Raw genomic sequence first — 20,390 nt, 5'->3', positions numbered from 1 at the left:
CCCCCACACCTCTCCACCTACTGCTGCACGTGTGTGCCCTGTCTCCAGCTCGGCGGCCTTACCTTGTGCTCATCTCATTTATTTGTGAAAACACTACACACTTAAAACTAAATTCCTCTCCTTCCCAAGGAGCCCCCCATTCCCACTCCCCTGACTCCAACAGTGGGCATGACGTTTGTCCTGACAACCTTGGTAACTATTCTTGGTTCACCCCTTTACTTTATCCCAACATCTAGACTCTCACCTAGTCCTCTGATTTGCTCTGCAAAATATCCATGGGCACCTTTCTCAACATTCTCACTGTTACCAACCTAGTCCGGACCCTCAAGATTTTGTTCCTTAATTTTAATACTATTTTGTGTTTACCTCCTTGACTGCAGGCCTACTACTTTCAACCCACTTTCTAAACCATGGTCCGGGTTAATCTTTCCTAAGTAATACTCCCCCCATGGTGCTTCTTTGTGGAAAACCTACCAGTGTTCACCAGTTTATACTATATTAAGCTTAAACTCTTCCTTTTTGTTTTTTAACCTACAAATAGAAGGGAGAAAGGACCTATCCTACATTATATATCTACACTATGCTAGACATGTCCTAGTCAATTTACAAAGGCATTTTTAAAAAATTATTTTTTAACTAAGCAATTATTTTACCTGATACTATGCTAACAACTTTATATGCATTTTTATCTCATATAATTCTCAAAACAACTGTAGGAGATAAGTAGTTATTATTTCCATTTTAAAGATTAAAAAAAAAGAAGGAACTTTCCCAAAGTCATCAGGCTACCTGTGGCAAAGCCACGACTGTCACAGATCTGTCACAGATCTGACCAATTCCAAATACGAATTCATCCTAACATAAATTGTGCCCCATAATCTGCTCCTTCTCACCAATCCAACTGTTCCCCCAAAATATTAAAAATGCACTCTCTTACTTCAATATTGTCAGTTTCTTCAGAGCCCCAAAACAGATTACTAAATCCATTCCTATCTAATTTCTTTGTCTTCACATTATTATAGTCTTCAACAAAGTCCTCTCCCTTAAATTCTACTAATCTTTTAAAATAAAGCTCATGCTCTACCCTACCTGAATTGCTTCAGTTCTTTTTCCCTCTAGGTTCCTACAGTTTCCATAGACTCTTTATCTACTGCTCACTATTATTTTCTCAGTGTGGGTCTTGTCTCTCCAGCTTGACTGCAGTGGAGGTTGGTCCATGGTTTATACTTCTTTTTCTATCACTCACTGCACCTAGCACAGTTCTAAACAGAAAGTGGATACTTAATAAATACTCCCTACCTGGGTGAAAAATGATTCTGTCCTTCACTTCCATTTGATACTACACTTCTGAAGATCACTAATAACTTTGTACACTTTTGATCAATAATTACTTTACATACTTTTAATGCATGAACAAAAATAAGTCAAAATACCAACTATCATGAAATATGTAACCGAAGTTCAACTGACATGTTCAATATAAAATAACTACTTTTCATGACCAAAAGGACAATAAATAGACTTGTATTTTTTTTTAATCTTCACTCAAGAATATGTTGATTGATTTTAGAGTTAGAGGAAGTGGTAAAGAAGCAAGAGGGAGATGGAGGGAGGGAGGGAGGGAGGAAGGGAGGGAGGGAGGGAGGAAGGGAGGGAGGGGGAGGGAGAGAGAAAGAGAGAGAGAGAGTGAGAGAGAGAGAGGAAGGGAGATGGAGAGGGAGAGACAGGGAGAGGGTGGGGGAGAGAGGGAGGGAGAGAGAGAGAGATTGAGAGAGAGAAACGTCAATGTGAGGGACAAACATCAGTTGGGTGCATCCTGGTACATACCCTGACAAGGATGAAACCCTCAAACTTTTGCGTACTGGGCAACACTCCAACCAACTTAGCTACCCAGCGAGGGCTAGACTCATCAGTATTTAATGCAGATAGTTTGCTTTTCTTTAATAGAGTAGTTATCTTTCTCATTTTGCTATAAATACACCTTAGATGGAAGGCAGCTGGTAAAGAAATCTTTTACTGAGGCTAAAAATAAATCACTGTGGAGCCCAAAGTAAAGCTATTCTGCAGCTTTGCCAGCATGCTAATCTCAGGAACCATGCTCTGGCTGGTACAGGTAAATCAAGATCCGTGACAATGAAAAAACCAAAAATCTCCTTGGACAGGATTCAAGTTAACCCTATGCTGTACTGAGATGTTTCCTGTTATAGAGCATTACGTGGTATTATAAAAATGCTGTATTAAATTTTTGCATTAACAGAGTTTCAGAGACAGGTACATAAAACCTAGTACTATGTAATACCATGTAATAGTAGTACTGTTTAATTTCTGTTAAAACATTCTATCCCTCTGTCCCATACCCCTCCCTCTCCCTCACTCCCACCCAGTTAAGCACGAGCAGACTCTTACTCTGTTCTCAGATTCACAAGCACCCAGCACAGACAGGCACAGTGGTATTACCTAGGCACGCAGCAGCACCAACCATAGCATAAAGGCCAGGAGTAATGCAATCCGCCCCGACCTCACACCACTCCTTAAAGATAAACCAGTCGTGGTGGTAATAGGCAAGCTGCTCCACGGCAATCCCCACGATCCTTCCCGCAATGGCGCCAATGGCCATGCTGGGGATGAACAGGCCTGACGGCACCTGTAACAAAACGGAGTGCTTAATCAGGCAGAGGTCCTCTACTTACCTCCTTGAAACCTACGTTCTGTGGATTGCTTTCTCACACTTGATTCCTTTCATATTTACATAACAAAATCCTAATATAAACTAAAACTTTTAGCAAAATCTTACTATATAGTATTTTGACAATTCTAACAATTACAAATTTACAAATCACATTCTCTAGACCAAAGAGAAAATACTCAAGGGTCATTTCTCCTTTATCTCAGGGGCTCCTTAATGCCAATCCCTACCAAAATTTTCACTAGTCCATGTAAAATGTGAGACCAAAAAACAACAGTGTGAAGCACTTTTCGTAACTCTAACTCAACTCAGTCTGAAATACTACCCTCTACTGCAAGACTATGTCCTTCCTATACATGTTTCTATCAAATGAAAGAAATATTAGATGCTCTTCCTCTTAAGTGGGCCAATGTCATCAGGTCTCCCAATGTTTTTTACTGAATATATATATGTATATATATTTATTCAAAAAACAATTTCCTCCTCTAATTAATTTGTACATATAACATATATATGTATGATTATATTTGTCCATGTCATATATGTATGAATTAAAAGGAGAAAAAGGTTATCGCCCAAATTTAATAAGGATAATAGGAATAGTAAACACCTTAAGCAAGACCATTAAAGACCATTAAAAGACTATAATAGCTCTAAACTGTTCCGCATAAGAAATAAGATGAGCACAAAGTGATGGCATGTTGAAGAGTTATCAGGATCGTGAAATGGACATCCAACTAGAAGGGATGAAAATATGTTTTACACTCTCCTGCCAGTCAGAACCCCTCGGCCAGAGCGGAAGGTCATAACGAGGAAGGCCTGCCAACTGCCTCTGGTTTCCTGTAGCTCAGCTGAGGATGAGAAAGTTGGGACTTACAGAAAATCAACTTACTATAGAAATAGGAGTTTTAACAACTCCTTTAATTTGATTCACTAAAAAAAAGGTAAAATTTCAAGGTTCTTTCTATTATTTAACTCACATTTAATTAATATAATGTGGACTAAATACAGAGGACAACAGAAAAGAGACGGTATTTCAAAAATACCACTTCAATTTCATAAAAATTCAGCTGCGATTCCACATAATGTACAGCTGTGAAAGCACACCACCACTAGAGAACATGAACTATAGGTACAATAATTTAAAGACCAAGGATTAGCAGACATCTGATTCCCCATACACGTTACTGACAGTCACATAATAGAATTATATTTACTGGGAAATCACTAATTAACAAATGCTGTTCTCACTTTTGTAAGTTCAAAAGAAGTTATGTCCCAGGGCATAAGGCCTTAAGTCTTGGATGGGAAAAGGCATGGTATTCAAGGGCCTAGTAATTTACCTCTCGAGTCTGCAGTGTCCTTTCAAGGTAAGGGACACGGTGAGGCAGGGATACGGTGAGGCAGAAAACTGGCTTCCCAAAGATATGGCTATCCTAATTCTGGGGAATTCATTATGCTATGTGGCAAGGAGGAATTAAGGTTGCAGAAAGAATTAAGGTTGTTAGCTGACCTTCAAACAGGAGATTATCCTGGATTACTTTGGGCCCAAACTAATAACAAAGGTGTTTTAAATGTGGAAGGATTTAGAAAAGTGAGTTTCAGAATGATGAGATAAAAGAAAGACTGCAGCACCATTGCTGGCTTTGAAGATGGAGGAGCTAAGCATGTCGGCAGGTGGCCTCTAGAAAGCAAAGTGAAGACTCTCGCCCAGAACCTCAGTAAATCCCTGTGAACACCTTGATGTTACCAATGAACCCATTTTGGATTTCTGATCTCCAGAACTGTAAGAAATTTGGGTGATTTTTAAATCAACTAAGTTTGTGCTAATTTATTACAGCAGCAATAATCACAAATTGTCTGACACTCCTTCCACTAAATGGTAGAGTGTGTGTCCCTCCCCCAGAACCTGGTGCGGGGGGTGGAGCTCAGTGACTGTCTAGACAATAGAACACAACAGAAGGCCTGCTGCTGGACTTCTTCGGCTAGGTCAGAATACGGTCCTCTTGGGACGCTTGCTTTGGAACGCTGAGCTCCCATGTAAGAAATCTAACTACCCAGAGACCGCCATACTGGAAAAACCAGAGAGAGGGAGAGAGATGTTCCAGGAGCCCCGATGTTCCAGCTCCAGTTGTCCTGAGTCTTCTCAGCCCAGGTGCCAGACAAGTGAATGTCTACGAGACAAGCGGCCCTAGCCACGTCTGAGGACGACTGTGTGAGAGACCAAAACACGCCCCGTTGAGTCCTTCCCAAATTGCTGACCCAATAAAGAGCAAAACAAGTTATTTTAAAAGATGCTAGGTTTTGGCGTAATTTGTTACAGATTAACAGACACTATGGCTCAACCTAAGATATCTCCTAAGGAATTATCTTATTCACTTCTTAAAATTAAACCCAAAAGATAAGAACTTTTTCAGGCAACAGTTATAAAACAACCACGTTCATCTCTCATTCCACATACAAGTTCTGATTATCTAAACATCACCCCACACTGGCACTTACCTTGATACCAAAAGTGAACACCGTCATTATGATTTTAAATATGAGGGCTAAGCATAACTGCCATATAGCTGAATATACTCCGAGGCCTGCTGGACGGTCAGGAATATCATCGACAATTTTACTGGCATTCATGTCATTTTTGTAGTCACAGAGAGAAGAGGATTCCAGGGGCCCACAGTCTGTAAAAAGCTCTCTGATCAGTTCACTGGTGTTGAGCCTCGTATATGGATTAGGAAAGGCTACCACAGCAGTAATGGCTGCAACAATAATGACTTCAAGAACAGGATACTTTCCAAATTTGGTGGATTTGCGTCGACGACACCAGGCAATATTTGCCCTAATGAAAAAGGCTCCCCAGAGCCCTCCAAATACCCCAAGGAGAATAAAAGGAAACAGTTCGAAAAGGTACCATGGTGTATGATATTCCACATAAAAAAGAACCAGACGGCTATTTCCAAATGGATTAATGGATCGCAAAACAAATGCAGCAACTAAAGCAGCAAAAAATGATCTCCATAAAGTTTTAAGAGGAAAATAATAGCTAACCTGAAAAAAAAAGAAAGGAAGAAAAATTAATGATGTAATTTTATAAATGTTTCTGATATATAACTTAAGTGGTAAATATCATAGCTCTAAATTTTGCTGCAGCTAGAATTTACATAGACTGGATTTTACTATGATAAGAAAAATATTGATTTTTAATTAACTTTGACTATCACCTCATTATACATTCACAATATCAACTAGTCATAAATGTCTAATAATTATTTATTATAATACCTAGCATCGCTATATTTTCTAAAGGAATTTCACTTCCAATCATAGTAGTTAACAACAAAATGTACTGCCACCAATGTTACCTCATACAGAAGTATTTACCTTTTCTATATTAAATTAAAAGAGAATAGAACACAAACAACTAGAAAAATGAATTTTAAAACACTCCTAGTCATATTTTTGTGTAAATGTGTAAAGTCTTAAGCACCAAAGAAAACAACAAAAAAAAAAACATTCCACTAAAGCATCAATGTTTCTTAAACATCAATAACTGCAACAGAAATAATCACACAAGAAAAACTTATAAAGATGATTTAGTAATTGTAAAATAAAAAGGCTGCATTTCAGCCAATAGGGATAGAATGTTTTAAATATATCCTATTAAGTCAAATTTATATCTGCTTAATGTCAACAAAGGTAATTTTTAAACAATAATTAATGTTTTATATGTAGATAATATTTTTAATTTTTTTCAAAGTAAAGAACATGTATAGTATGCTACTTTTTATGTACAAGTGGAAAAATTCTATGAAAATAAATTTGTAAACTTAAAAATAAAGTGTATCTATTACACTAGATATAAAACTGAAAAGTGTGCCAAAATATATTTGTGATGGTACTTATACATAATTTTAATTGCTATTTCTTTTTTACGTACCTCTTCCAGGCTAAAAAGAACCCCTCCAATCGGTGCACCAAAAGCTACAGAAACACCGGCAGCGGATGCAGCTGACAGCACCTTAGGAAAAATAATGGGGCTTATTTCATGTTTTTCTAATTCAAATATATGCCAAATAAACATTCTTCATGTTACTCGAATTTTTGAAATGACTATTTGAAATTAACCTCTCCCCTCCCCAAGCAAAGGCAGATATTTATTTTTTTCTAAAAAAGATTTTTTTACTCTTTTGCTTTAATTGAAAGATCATTCATGTATTCAATATTCAGTCAAAAAAAACTCGTGTGAGATACACAAGTGTAATTGGGACATAAAGAAGAGGAAATAAATACAATCAACTTTCAAGATGTTTGTGAAGACTAATGGAGAGAGTGGTAACTGGTTTGAAGGGAGAGTTGTTTATTCATTTTTAAATAGGATATAATTTCTTCTGATTTTAGAGCTAATGGCATCTTCATCAATAATTACTCTATTCTGACTCCTAGTAAATATCCAGGGAACTAAAAGCCCACTGAGTTCCCCTATATTTTCAGTAGCCTAAGTCCCCTGAAAACACTGCCACTGCCGACAAGGAGAGCCTCACTCTGACAGCACAAACAACGGCTACCCCTTATGACACAGTCTCACCGACCAGAACCACTGTAATAAACTGTCTTGTGGCTCTTCTCTCCAACGTCCTGGTCTGACACTTGGCACTGCCCAATCCCACCACTGTGCAGCCAACTCCCCATATTACTTCATTGGGCATTTATTTGTAATTACTGTTCTAGGAGTCTATTCTTTTCACTACAATAAATATTTGAGGCTACCAAAGCATTTCCTCAAATGGTCAATTTTTACATTTTTGAAAAAAATTAGAAATTATCAAAATTAAACTGTAAGTAATTAAGAGCACAAACTACATAGGAAGGCTGCTGTTTGCTAAATTAAAAATAACAAATGTTTGTTTTAATTAAATTGTATCTGGCTTTAAGAATGCAGACTCTGCTTATTTTGAGGAAGTAGTGAGGGAAAATTTAACTTTTTTCCTCCACAAGTGGAATTGCAGACAACCCAATTAACTGAATTCTCTAATTCTACATTTAATAAAATAGAATTTTATAATCAAGCTAACATCCATGAACCTATAACTCATATTTTAATCTCTTTAATCACTAATCTAAGAATCATTTAACTAAAAAATGTCAAGGGAGTGGGTATAGAAAAAAGACCAACTATGAGGTTTTAATGCATTAACCAACAAGTAAACTCTAGACACTTATGTCCTAAGGTGACAGGATAAAATTAATGTCATAAACATTAATAATCATCACAGTGAGTATATTAAAATTTAGGTGAATTTAACTTCTGTAACATTTTATAATAAATTACATCTTGCACTTATAATAAATAAATAAAAATAAAAGCCTTACCTACAAAATGTCAAGGTATAATAGCAAGTAAAGGAACCGAACTGGGGAGAAACCGCGACAGCTCCATCTAGGCACTGTCTAGCCACACTACAGTCTAGTTCAGGGCTAGTTGTGGACCAACATAAACACATGCCCACACAGTCCCAGGAGGAGGAGGAGGAGGAGGAGGAGAGTAGTTAAGAGTACAGACTTTAAAGTGATAGGAAAAGAACTTTTAATCCATACTCTGACACTCTGCTATGTAATCCTGGACAAGTTAGCCAAGATTTAGTTTAGTTCCCTATCTATAAATGAGAATAATAATAATGCCAAGTTAATAAGATTATTGTGGAATTAAATTTTAAAATGCAAGTAGAGAATGTCACAGAACCACATACACAGTAATGAATCAATAACATCAATTACTTTTGCTGTACAGGATAGAACGGAAATCACGGTCACCACTCAGAGATGGAGCAATGATGCTCTGAAATGTCCCACTGTTAGACTACTGCTAATGATGTGAGGACACTGGTTTAGTGCTAACATTAAAATGAACTAGAATTATTTCAATTGAGGAATCACATAGTTTCATAAAATATATTCCACTTTTTCCACTGCTGCATAAAAAAACAACAGGATGAAACATTCTCCTGTGCTAGGGCCAGAGACCCCTGGGTTCTCCATATTTGGTGATATGTAAAAATACTGTACCTTAAAAACCCAAGAGCTCTATACCATTTAGGGCTGCAGATTAACTGGGAAAACAGAAAGGGATTGGACCTCCAAAGTCTAGAGCTAAATCAGATGATTTCGGGAACCCACTTTCCTTCTAGAAAATATCCAGAGCAATCTAGAAACATTATGGAAACTCTATAATATATAAAGTTTAAAGATCTCCTAGGTGATCTCAGGTTGGCCTAAAAAATGGTAAAAGAAACTGTCCTAAACAGCTGAATAAAGAGGAATTCCTATATCTCTTTTAATGTAAACCTCTGATTTAAACCTCAGGAGGTCTTAGAGGCCTGATTTAAACCCCAGGGGGTCTTAGAGGCTCTGGGAACTTCCCCACGGTACCAAATAGCTCTCTGCAGATGGCACACAACTCCCACTGCATTAGACACTTCCTCCGGAGAAAAACAGAGCTGTTAAGATTTCCCAACCCTGGAGAAAGGAGTATAGGTGTTAAGATTTCCCCACTCTGGTGAGAAAAAGGAGTATAAATAATATTATATTTGAGAAACACTTCAGAGGAGGGGTGGTGTAATGCAAAGCAAAAACAAATGGAAAGACCTTTGTGAAATTCAGCTGAAATGTGTACACCAGGTAGTCCATCTAAAATTTCTCTGAGATATATAATTAACTGAGCAGCACTGGGGATGGATTATAGAAAGACATTAGTGATTAGTCACAAAAAGGAAAAGCACAAACAATTTTCACATTAAATTTTTCATCTGAATACAAAATTTACCCAAAATTTACAATACAAAATAATACAAAATTTAGTGATCTTTACACTACAAAAGTCTTCACTGAAATAAGTCTATACAACAGATATGTATATGTCAAATCGACTACAAAAGAGACTTACCTCCCTTTTTTTAGCTTCATTTGTGCTATACTTTGGAAAGAGGTAGGAAAATATATTTCCACAGCAACAGGCAACATGTACCAGGGGACCTTCTTTTCCTAAACTCAAACCTGATGCCACAGCCAGTACTAGTGTAATGGTTTTAATCATTAAAGTCCATTTTCCCAAGTAACCTCTGATGATGAATCCACTCAAAATAGTTTTAATCTAGAAAAGAAAAATCAAGGCATCTTAATTTCCTTAAACACACACACACACACACACACACAAGAACTTAACCAAAGTTATTCCCTTATTTTAGTCCGAAAACCACCTTGCAAATTTTAGTGGACTGTGAATAATTCACCATTTTTTCAAAAGTTTTAACTAATATGCTACATATAATAACTTCATATCATATTCTAACACTCCTCCCAAGAAGACAACCCTATCTCACAAACATAACTAAAATATCAGGCCATGTTAAAAGGAATACAGATCTTAGTATAAAGATTATAATTAGAAACCAGAATAAGGTGAATTTGAGTATTTGTTATAGGAATATAATAGTTACATTTCAGACTTTCTGTGTCAGAAACAGATATATGTCTTCTCATAATTCTGTCATTCTCTGTAACTTTTACCTACATGTCAAGAAGGAGAGTGACAACTGCTAAATACTACACGATACTGCTACTTATTGAAGACATTCTTTACTAGACATTCTTTAAAAGGCCCTACTATTTAGTTTTTATAAGAAAGGCCTGAGGAAAAGCTGATAAATTATTTAAAACAGAACAAAGGGGGAAAGAATGAGTTAGCATCATGTTCAATCATTATAGTCTCCTCTACTGTTGATGAACAATAAAACCTAAATGTTTGTGCCACTGACTCACCATGATCAAATGTTCATTTTAAAGTATAAAATGGTTATAAATATTATCTTCCAAACTCAAAAACTATGTAATTAAAATATAGTTATATAAAGAGAAGAAATGTATTTAAATCAGGTTCATAAGCAAAAGTATGAACTAATCCATCAAATAACTTTAGGCCACAAGATATTTTTTAGGATTCTTGGGGTTTAAATTAAGTCTTCTGATATTTGTTTAGCCACGTTATAAATTAGCGGTGAGAAAAAAAAAGTCAACCTCCACAGTAAATGATGAAATGACTATAGGGAGGAATTTCTTTCAATGATGTTTACAATTAGCTTACATTTTTTTTAATTTTTCTTTTTCATATTACGAACAAACCATTTCCCCAGAAAAACAACTACTTTTTCCCCTAGAGGAAAAAAGGTAAGCATCAGAACAGTTACTAAATGTTTAATGATACTAAATATTGCATGGCTTACCTCTGGGATTCCAGAGCCACAAGCATATGGAGCAAATACCTTCACCAGGGAAACAGCAAGGAAGGCAAAGCTCAAGGCCCAGAAGATGTACATGATGTAGTTCATGATGTACGAACCAGGACCCTAAAAAGCAAAGATTTCAATAGTACGAATTTAATTTATAGTGCACTTCAAATGCAAGCGCTTGCCTCATTAAGAAACTTGGGTAAAACGTGTACAGGCTCCTGGCTTACTTCCACAATAATAAAAGGTTTACATGAACAAAACATTTAAGTAGAATCCAAAAACATATTTGTATACATCCCAAGGAGCCTTAATCTATAACATTTAATGTTTTCCCTAACTTTTCCCCCATCCCTAAAATCTTGTCCAGAATCTCAGCTATACTTCAATCTCTAAAATTCAGCTATAACAAAATTTTTAAAACATATCCATATATGTTCATGTAACATTATATAATATTCTAAATCCTAAAATGTTCATTACAGAGCATCAAATATAGTAAAATAACCATTTCAATACTGTAATGCCATGAAGAAAAATCTGTGGATTTCTCCAAGGTACCTCCAGTTAGAAGGCTTATTTAACCAAATTTGTTGATAATTCGTATGTCCCAAATAATCATGAAGTAATATGTTAAGCAGTTTTAGCAAGATGACTTGATAATAACTTTTTGTGGTTACACAGATCTTGTTGCACTTCTTGTCTACAATAGGAAATAATTTCACGTCATAGTCCGGGAGACTCATGTGTGACTGCATAATTGATAAAAGAGTTTTTTGAAACAATACTTATATTTTACTTGCTGAAAAGTATTCTCATATTTTCCATTCTATCCTATTACATTTCTTTCTTTTTTTCCTTTAGTGCAGGTTGCAATCATCAATTACTACTTCATCCTGAGAAAAAGCACGGCTTACCTCTGCTTGACCAATGATTAATTCTGCCCATGTTTTCCACTGTGGACATTTATCCCTCTCCTCAAATGTTGTCTCACTAGATCCCCAACAGCACTGCTCATGGTTGTACCACAGCGCATTAAGGCAAATGCCCTCCTTTAGGTCCGTCATCCAATCGGCAGCAATGTCTATTAATCCAGCCAATGCCCCTACAAAAGTATGTTGGAGATGGTAAAAAGTTAAGTCATTTGGGGAGAGTTAAGAACTATCAAGTCAAAAGGGCCAAGGAAAACAGAGGACTCCCTACAAATAAAGAGTCACACAGGAAAATATCATGTGAACTTAAAATTTTCAAATCTTAGTTACCAGTTTTTATTACTTTTTTAAAAACTATAAATACCTATTCTTTAAAACTAAATTAAAACTAGCTACATTGTTCAAATTAATTGTAATTTTAAACAGAGATGTTTAAAAGATACTAAAACATCTTCAAAAGACATCTTCAAAAGACAGCTACCCAGCAAGAGGTTCACAAAATGTTACTGAAGTCACAGTTTTTACTACTACGTTTCAATCCAAAACTTAATTAATAGACTTACAAATGATCTCAATCTCATTAAAATGTAATGTCCATTAGAAATAATTAGTGAAACTCCTAGCATTAATTACTTTGATATTTTCATTTTGTCTTAAATAACAAAAGGTCAAATACATCATAATCACTTACTGACAAAATACAAAAAAATACATAAATTTATGGTCAAAACCTAGGTCCTTCTCATCAGCTAAAAAGATCAATGAGTCACATACACAGTGGCCACAAAAATCTTAGGCATGTCACTTAGCAATATCAGTAGCTCCCTCTATTCTCCACAATTTTAATTTTTCCTCATGTTCTTCTGGACAGAATCTTCCATGAGAAGCTGAAAGTCATTAAAACAGTCCTTAATGTTTGTTTTCAGATCTTCAATGCTATTCTTAAAATCTCACATGTCGTGACTTTGGGGTTACTCTAGCATGGTGGTTAAAAGCATAGGCTCTTGAACTAAACTGCCTGGATTTAAAATCTTTGCTTGGCCACTTACTAGCTACAATATATGACCTTAGTCAAGTTAATTAAGCTCTCTGTGCTTCGGTCCCCTCCATCTGTAAAATGGTGGTAATAACAACACATATACCAACGATCTTCAACTGGTGTACCACAAGAATTTTTAAACATGCAATACCTGACTTGTCAGGGGCACTGACCTCTTTTCCCTTAGACTGTCAAATAAAAATATGACAACAGCCAACATAACAACAGGAGTTCAGCATGAATGAATCAAAAATATATCTAGTATGTTGTTAGATCAGCAAAAAACAAATATTTAGGCATGCTGCAAAATTTTAGTAACTAGTTTATGTGTGCCATGAGATGAAAAAGGTTGAAAGTCACTGATGTATACCGTCGGGTTCCCATGAGGAAAAGCTTTAGAGCAGTCCATGACACAAAGGAAGTACTCACTAAATATCATCTCTTTATTATGAAGTTAACATTAAATGATACTTTATTCATCACCTGGTCCAAACCACATGCTTCATCATATATACAGAAACTGAGCCCAGAAAAATGAAAAAAAAAATTGATAGAGCCAAGGCTTGACTCAGAGGCCTCCTACCTTCTAGTCCTATATTTAACTTTTTGAAGGAAAGAAACAAACAAAAAATGCTTTTAAAAATCCAACAGTCTCCTTAAAAGTTGTGGAGAGGACAGAGAACTATTTATTATTCTGTCACTCATAAGAGGATTGCATTAAAAACTTCTTTACCTGATGCCAATCCTGTTAGTGTTACGACCAGCCACCCTGACCATGCGTCATACAGACTCTTTGTCATTTCCCATGCTGATTCCTTCTTTTTGCTGTTGATCTGAAATTAGAAATGGTTATGCTTCAGTTTTCAAACGAAAAATAGAAGCCACAATTACAGACTCCCAACAATTTTTCTCAGTTATTATACATAGCGCAGTCCTTTCTAAACTAAATAATAGGAAAGGTGAGTCTGGGGCAGAACCAGTATCAGCTGCTATACCTGTAAACCAGATGACAAACGTTTACCCAGAGATATGTATTTTAACAAGAATACCTCAGAATTTCAAGGCAAGGGGTCCACAAACCACATGAAGTCTGGCCCAGACTGGTCTAAAGTATATCAAATTTAGCTTGTACATGTCTTTTATATTAACAGAAATAAGACATTATAGCTTGAAATGTCTATCATACCCTAGTCATTCTCTGCTCCTAGGAGTTAAGTCCATTATTATATTCTTTAAAAGGTAAGATCAGTTTATAACAGTACCATGCCCATAAATGTAGTACAGAATGTCATATGAATAAAGTGGCTATAAAATAAATTTACAGTCCTGGCTGGTGTGGTTCAGTGGATTGAGTGCCAGCCTGTGAACCAAGGAGTTGCTGGTTCAATTCCCAGTCAGGGCACATGCCTGGGCTGCAGGCCACGTCCCCAGCATGGGGCACATGAGAGGCAACCACTCATTGATGTTTCTCTCCCTCTCTTTTTCCCTCCCTTCCCCTCTAAGAATAAATAAATAAATAATAAATAAATTTATGAATACATTTGTAGGTCTGTAAATATATAGCAATGAAGAGCTCCAATCCCACCGGTGGGGTTCAGAGGCTCTCTTTCATCACTGTGTAAGGCAGAAACGTCCTCTGGTGAATCCAGTGGAGGAGATGAGATTAGCAGGATATCAACAGATTTGATTTCCAAGTCTCACTCTATTAAGACACAAGAAGCCAAGTCTTCCCTCTCCTAGTAAGAATGCACTTCTAAACCTAAAACCCTAACCTTTTCTGTTTTACTAGGATTGCTGTTTTTGAAAGCCACAATTCCACTTAGATGTGGAATCTAATGAACAAAATAAACAAAATTGAGACAGACCCACAAATGGAGAGCAGGCTGGCAACTGTGTGAGGGAGAGGTTGGAGGTTGGGGGTCGGGTAAAGGGACTGAGCAAAAAAGAAAAAAAGAGAGAAAACTCATGGACAGGGACAACAGTGTAGTGACTCCTGGGGGGAGGAGAGGTTGGAGGAGGTGGAAGAGGGTAAAGGGGGGATAAATGGTGATGGACAAAGACCTGACTTGGGGTGGTGAACACACAATACAGTGTACAGATGATGTGTTGCAGAATTGTGCACTTGAAACCTGTACAGTTTTGTTAACCAGTGTCACCTCAATTAGCTCAATAAAAAGGAAAGAAAGCCATATTCTAGAAACTACATTACTACTAGCTACTATGAGCATACAGATAACACTGGCTAAGAAAAAAGTGGGAGGGAGCAATATTCTCTGCCTAGGACTTCAGTGCTCAAGTGTCCACAGGAGGGCTACAGATGGAAGTCGATGATTTGGTCTACTTCAAATATCTGGTCTATTTTAAGCCCCAAGGTTAAGCCCCATTCAAAAGACCTAGTAAGTTCTAAGTTAAACGACACAATTTTACTCCTTCTATTCTACTACCAATCATAGATATTAACCACTCTTTAGAATTAAAGGTGGGTAGTTTTTCAAAAAAATCTTTAAACCCATGCTGCCTTTTCTCAAAAATAATGTAATGTTTAATAAAATATGATATTAAGTAAAAACTTGGAAATCGTTTAAATGTTCATCAATATATTATTATGAAAAGTGCAGTACATCTATGTAATGAAAAATTCTGCAGCCATTAAAAGAGAGTATGACAGACGCAGTGTCATGCAGAGGGAAATGCACAGTGGATAAAAGTGTGTACAGTATGCTACAGTTTACATAAGAAAGGTAAGTATATAAATATATATGCTTGTATTTAAAAAATAAAAAGATAAACCATAAACATTTAAATGTAAACCATTACTTAGAATAGGAAAAAGGCAATAGACTGAAAGGGACAGGGGGTTTTAAAGCAAAGTCATAGTATATACAACCCTAGTGGGATAAACACTAAGCACAAAAAGTATCATAAAAAAGAAAAAAGAAAACACTAAAACTCTTCAGGAAGCATATTGCTGGCGATGGTGTTGGTCATATTATTCTGAAACTGTTGTATGTGTACTGTGAAGCAAATCAAATGATTATGTATGTGATGTTGAGATTTATGGCATGGCTCAAAGGTGAAACAGATTTAAGAACTAGAGGTTAAGTAAAAGCCCTACAGCATTGGATTCATATGAGAAAGCTCCTGTAAACTTAAGAGGTTATCAATGACCAACTCAGAAGCAATAAGTATCTCTAGTGCCCAGACTGACTCTAAACCATTTCTTTCCAAAGGAACCAGAGCTCCTTGGAGTAATGGCTGACTCCAGGTTTGGGGTAGAGAATGTGTAAGATGAGCTAAAGATCATCTTGTTTTTCCAGAATACATCAAAGTCTCTCAAGGATGTGTCTATCAAAGGATACATGCACCAACCAAAAGAAGCTCCACTTGTCAAAATGGAATAACACAGACATCAATAAGTATAATAATTGTGATGATTAAGACACATCAAATATGTTTAAATTCACAAGTGCATGAACATACAAAAACTCAAACCAAGAAAGCAAACAAAAACCTCATCAGTCAACTTTGGGGATGCTTGGGAACCATATAATTTCAAACTTTTTCCTTTTCTCTACAATTTAACTTAGGGACATCCAAGCAATTGGTATGAGGAAGATTCTCTTTATAGAAATATTCAGGGTAATAAATAAAAGAGGAATGACAATTAGATTAACACCATTTTGCAAAACACTGAAATAGCAGTATATCTGAAACAATATATTAATGTTGAATTGCTTCAAATAATGTGGTGTGGGAAGACTACAAGTATAATAAAAGGTTTAGGAGGAAAAAGAATTAGGTAAGTATATCCACTGACATGTTTTTTTTTTTTTAATTTAATGTCTTAAGAACAACAGTAAGACCATCTATGTGTAAAATTTCCCAGCTTTAAAAATTTTTACATTAATATGTATAAGCATAGATGAAAATACTGAAAACATGTGACTTATCTAAAAAGAGATGACTGGTATGATTAGCTAGGACACTTACTATTTCATAAAGTGTTACATTATTTGAAATGTTTTCAAGAACTGTGGACTACTTTTATAACCAGAAAACGGGGTGTGCTGTGGTTTCTTTTAGTTTCAATTTTCTCTAATTAAAATTTTATGGGCATGATATCTTAGGGATACTTTCATACTGCCTCACTTTAAAACGCATTTAAACCCCAACCTAAATATGTTATTTCTAAGTACAAAATATATTTACCTAACAGTGACATAAGATACAGAATTTATAGTGTGTCTGATTTAGGTTCATTAAATTTAAATGGTGGTTCTCATAGTGTGGGCCACATACACCCTGAGGGTCCATGAAATCTTCCCTAGGGGTCTTCAAGGTCAAAATTATTTTCATAGTAATACTAAAGAATGATGAGCCTTTTGCATTGTGTTGACATTTTCAGAGACAATTCAAAAGCAGTAACAAAATTGCTGGCTCCTCAGCACAAATGGAGGCAGTGGCATTTAAATGCTAGTGGTTCACTGTCACATAACCCAGTAAAAAAATAAGTGCCATTTTCACTTAAGAATGTCTCTGATGAAGCTGTAGAACTATTGTTCTTCCATCATTGAGTCTTTTTAATATTATATGTGATGACATAAGCATTCTGTCCCAAGAAAAGGCATCTGTGTGATTTGAGTTGCAAATAAACTGGGCACTCATATGGAACACCATTTTTACTTGAAAGATACCAAACTATGGTTTTTCAGACTTATGAATTTCACAGGTATTTTCTCAAACATTAAGCCAAGTAAGTCTGTCATTTCAAGTAAAATAAATGTGTATTTGTTTCCAATGTCAGAATTTGAGCTTTCAAGTAAAAATTAGAATTTTGGAAAACCTGTACCCATTACTGTAAAGATGACAGATTCCCAATACTTACAAACTATCCTGAAGAGATGAACATTGAAATTAACAAATGTGGGTGTTTTTTAATTAAGTAACTAGAAGTGTCAACACTTGAAAGAACTGCATAAAGCAGTGAATCAACATATCTCAAATGATCAATCACTGCATGATGTTAAAAATCATTTTTTAAAGTTCAAGGTGAACCAGTGGATTTTAATGAAAGAAAAGACAGAAAGTTCACTGACATAGTTTCAGATTACATACAGCAACTAACCTTTAAGAAAATACCACTTGTCACTTTGGTGCAGTATCAAAGAAGAATATCAACAATGATCTAAATGGTTATTAAAATATCCCTAGCTTTTCCAACTGTGAGGTTGGATTTTCTTCATCTACTTTAATTAAAACATTTCGAAAAAGACTGAATGCAAAAGATGGTATGAGAACCCAGCAGTCTTTATTACACCAGACAATAAGATTTATAAAAATGTAACACAATGTCACTCACTAAATATTTTTATTTGGAAAATAGTTATTTTTCATAAAAAAGTGTTTTTATGTCAATATGAAATGGGTTTGTTATTTTTACTTTTAAATGAATTTTAAAATTTCTCAGTTTTCATATTTAATATAGTAATATCAATTAAGGTAACCACATATACTAAAGATCCTTAGGCATCCTCAATAATTGTTTACAGTTTAGAAAGGACCAGAGACAAAAAAGTTTGAGAATCACTGGATTAGAACACTGTTTTCATGTATTGTGTCTCATTTTCAGTTACACCCTGTTTTCTGTTTCCAGAAAAAAATAAATATTGACTGGTGAATCTCAGAAGCTGTACTACTCATAAACAATATAATTCCAATTTCAGGTTTAAAATCCATGTACACATTAATATAAAAAGTTATAACTAATATGTACAAGCAGTTATTTTCATTTACAAGTAAGCTTGTAACACAGACCCCAAAGTTACAAAAAAGGGCTTTTTGGAATTTGAAATTTTACTGTCAGAGAGATTTTTTTCTCTCATTTTTAAACTAATTTATTTTTTAGATTATACTAATAAGGCACAATCAACAACAAGAAAGACCCATAAGTTGTACTTTTTAGTAAAAAGTACTACTTTTTTGAATAGTGATTCATTACAACACTCAATATTAATTTGAGAAATATCTCAGAATTTAAAAACTGAAAAAGGGGAGAAAAGAAAGAAAATAAATAAAAAACAAAAAAAAAGAAATAAAAGCAAAACCCCATAATACTATCTCCCCAGTAAGTTTCTTCTTTTTGAATAAGGATTATGTAAGAAGTTTCCTCTTTTGCATAGCTGCTGGGTTGACCAAAGCCAAAAATCATGCAGACTTCCAAATCTTGAACTTGGCTTAATTTTCCCCCTAAATCATATGATGTGTTTTCCCTTTCTTCCTTTTCTATTTTGTCTTACTACATACTTCTTTTTTTATTATTTTAAACTACCTCAAATCCTTTCTGGAAAGATATGTGGTATAAGTAAACTAAACTTAAATGTACTTTAATGTATAATATATATTTTGGCTGTCTGAGATCATTGGCAGAAATATATTACCAAATGATCTAATTATGAAATATATTTTTTAAAATCACTAAAAATACTTACCCGCCTATGCCTTTCTCTGTCTTTACATTTCTCTCGCACCCAATCAATAGTATGGAAATCATCATATGTACCAACACCTGGAATTGGTTCATCCAAAAGATCCAACAGGTGTGTAGAACTGTTAATGCTGCCTCCGTTTGTCATTGTGTAATGAGTTCCTACAAAGTAAAAGAGACAATGATTGTTTTATGAGAAACAATGGTGAACTATGTGACCTCCTAAGAAATCCATTAGTAATAATATCACTAGAAATAATTACAATAAAATAGAGAAAGTGAAAATTATCCAAAATCTGGAAATCAGGCAAAGTGATTATGGCATGTCCTTTCAAACTCATACCAGAGTATCAATAATAAGTATGCCTCACAGATTCTAGTCCTAGACAGCTAAGTAACTTTGGACAGGTCATTATTAAATGTTAAATATCTTTATGAAATATACTATACCTTATAAGAAAAGAAGTATTTGCCATTTTTCTAAAGCCCTAAAAACTTTAAAAAGCTGGTACATAATTTCAAATAGGTGGTTTTGGCATAAGTGATTACAAATTACATCTTCAAATTATGTAGCATAATATAGATTTTATACCAAAAATAATTTAGAAGTATCATTTTAATGGAAATATAACTAATTGATATAGAATATATAGAGTGGCACTACAGTAATGTTTAAACAAATACTGTAAAAGTAAAACACAAGAAACCTGCTTATTTTATTCTATGACTTTAAGACTTGCAGTCTGATGGTTTAAAATGACTCATTCATGTTTATTTACAGATAAACTATCATAAATATTAAGTCACTTTACAAAACTATCATCTGGCAAATTTAGAATCTGAACTTTCTCCAATCACTAGATTATATTTTCGCTGCCTAGATTACAGCAAGAGATTATCATACATCAATTGGAGGGTGAAGGGGAAGGGTGAGTTGCAATAAAAGCAACTCTAAAAACTAATTTTATTA

General features: G+C 35.1%; 1 protein-coding gene across 4 annotated transcripts in view; it reads right to left on the bottom strand.

The window, feature by feature from the left end:
* CLCN3 (chloride voltage-gated channel 3) overlaps nt 1–20,390 on the bottom strand; it is a 68,110-nt gene that overhangs the window by 12,989 nt on the left and 34,731 nt on the right. For all 4 annotated transcript variants that reach the window (XM_024568558.3, XM_024568555.3, XM_053912139.2 and 1 more), the window contains 8 exons: nt 19,425–19,582; nt 13,670–13,769; nt 11,883–12,070; nt 10,963–11,085; nt 9,627–9,833; nt 6,624–6,704; nt 5,189–5,734; nt 2,458–2,644 (listed from right to left, as the gene is read on the bottom strand). In XM_024568558.3, coding sequence (XP_024424326.2) covers nt 2,458–2,644; nt 5,189–5,734; nt 6,624–6,704; nt 9,627–9,833; nt 10,963–11,085; nt 11,883–12,070; nt 13,670–13,769; nt 19,425–19,582 — 1,590 coding nt within the window. The remainder of the gene's footprint in view (nt 1–2,457; nt 2,645–5,188; nt 5,735–6,623; nt 6,705–9,626; nt 9,834–10,962; nt 11,086–11,882; nt 12,071–13,669; nt 13,770–19,424; nt 19,583–20,390) is intronic.

This window comes from Desmodus rotundus, chromosome 9 (assembly GCF_022682495.2).
Source record: "Desmodus rotundus isolate HL8 chromosome 9, HLdesRot8A.1, whole genome shotgun sequence".
Taxonomy (NCBI): Eukaryota; Metazoa; Chordata; class Mammalia; order Chiroptera; family Phyllostomidae; genus Desmodus; species Desmodus rotundus.
Note: the sequence above shows the minus strand (reverse complement) of the source record. Positions and strands in the feature narration are given on the sequence as shown.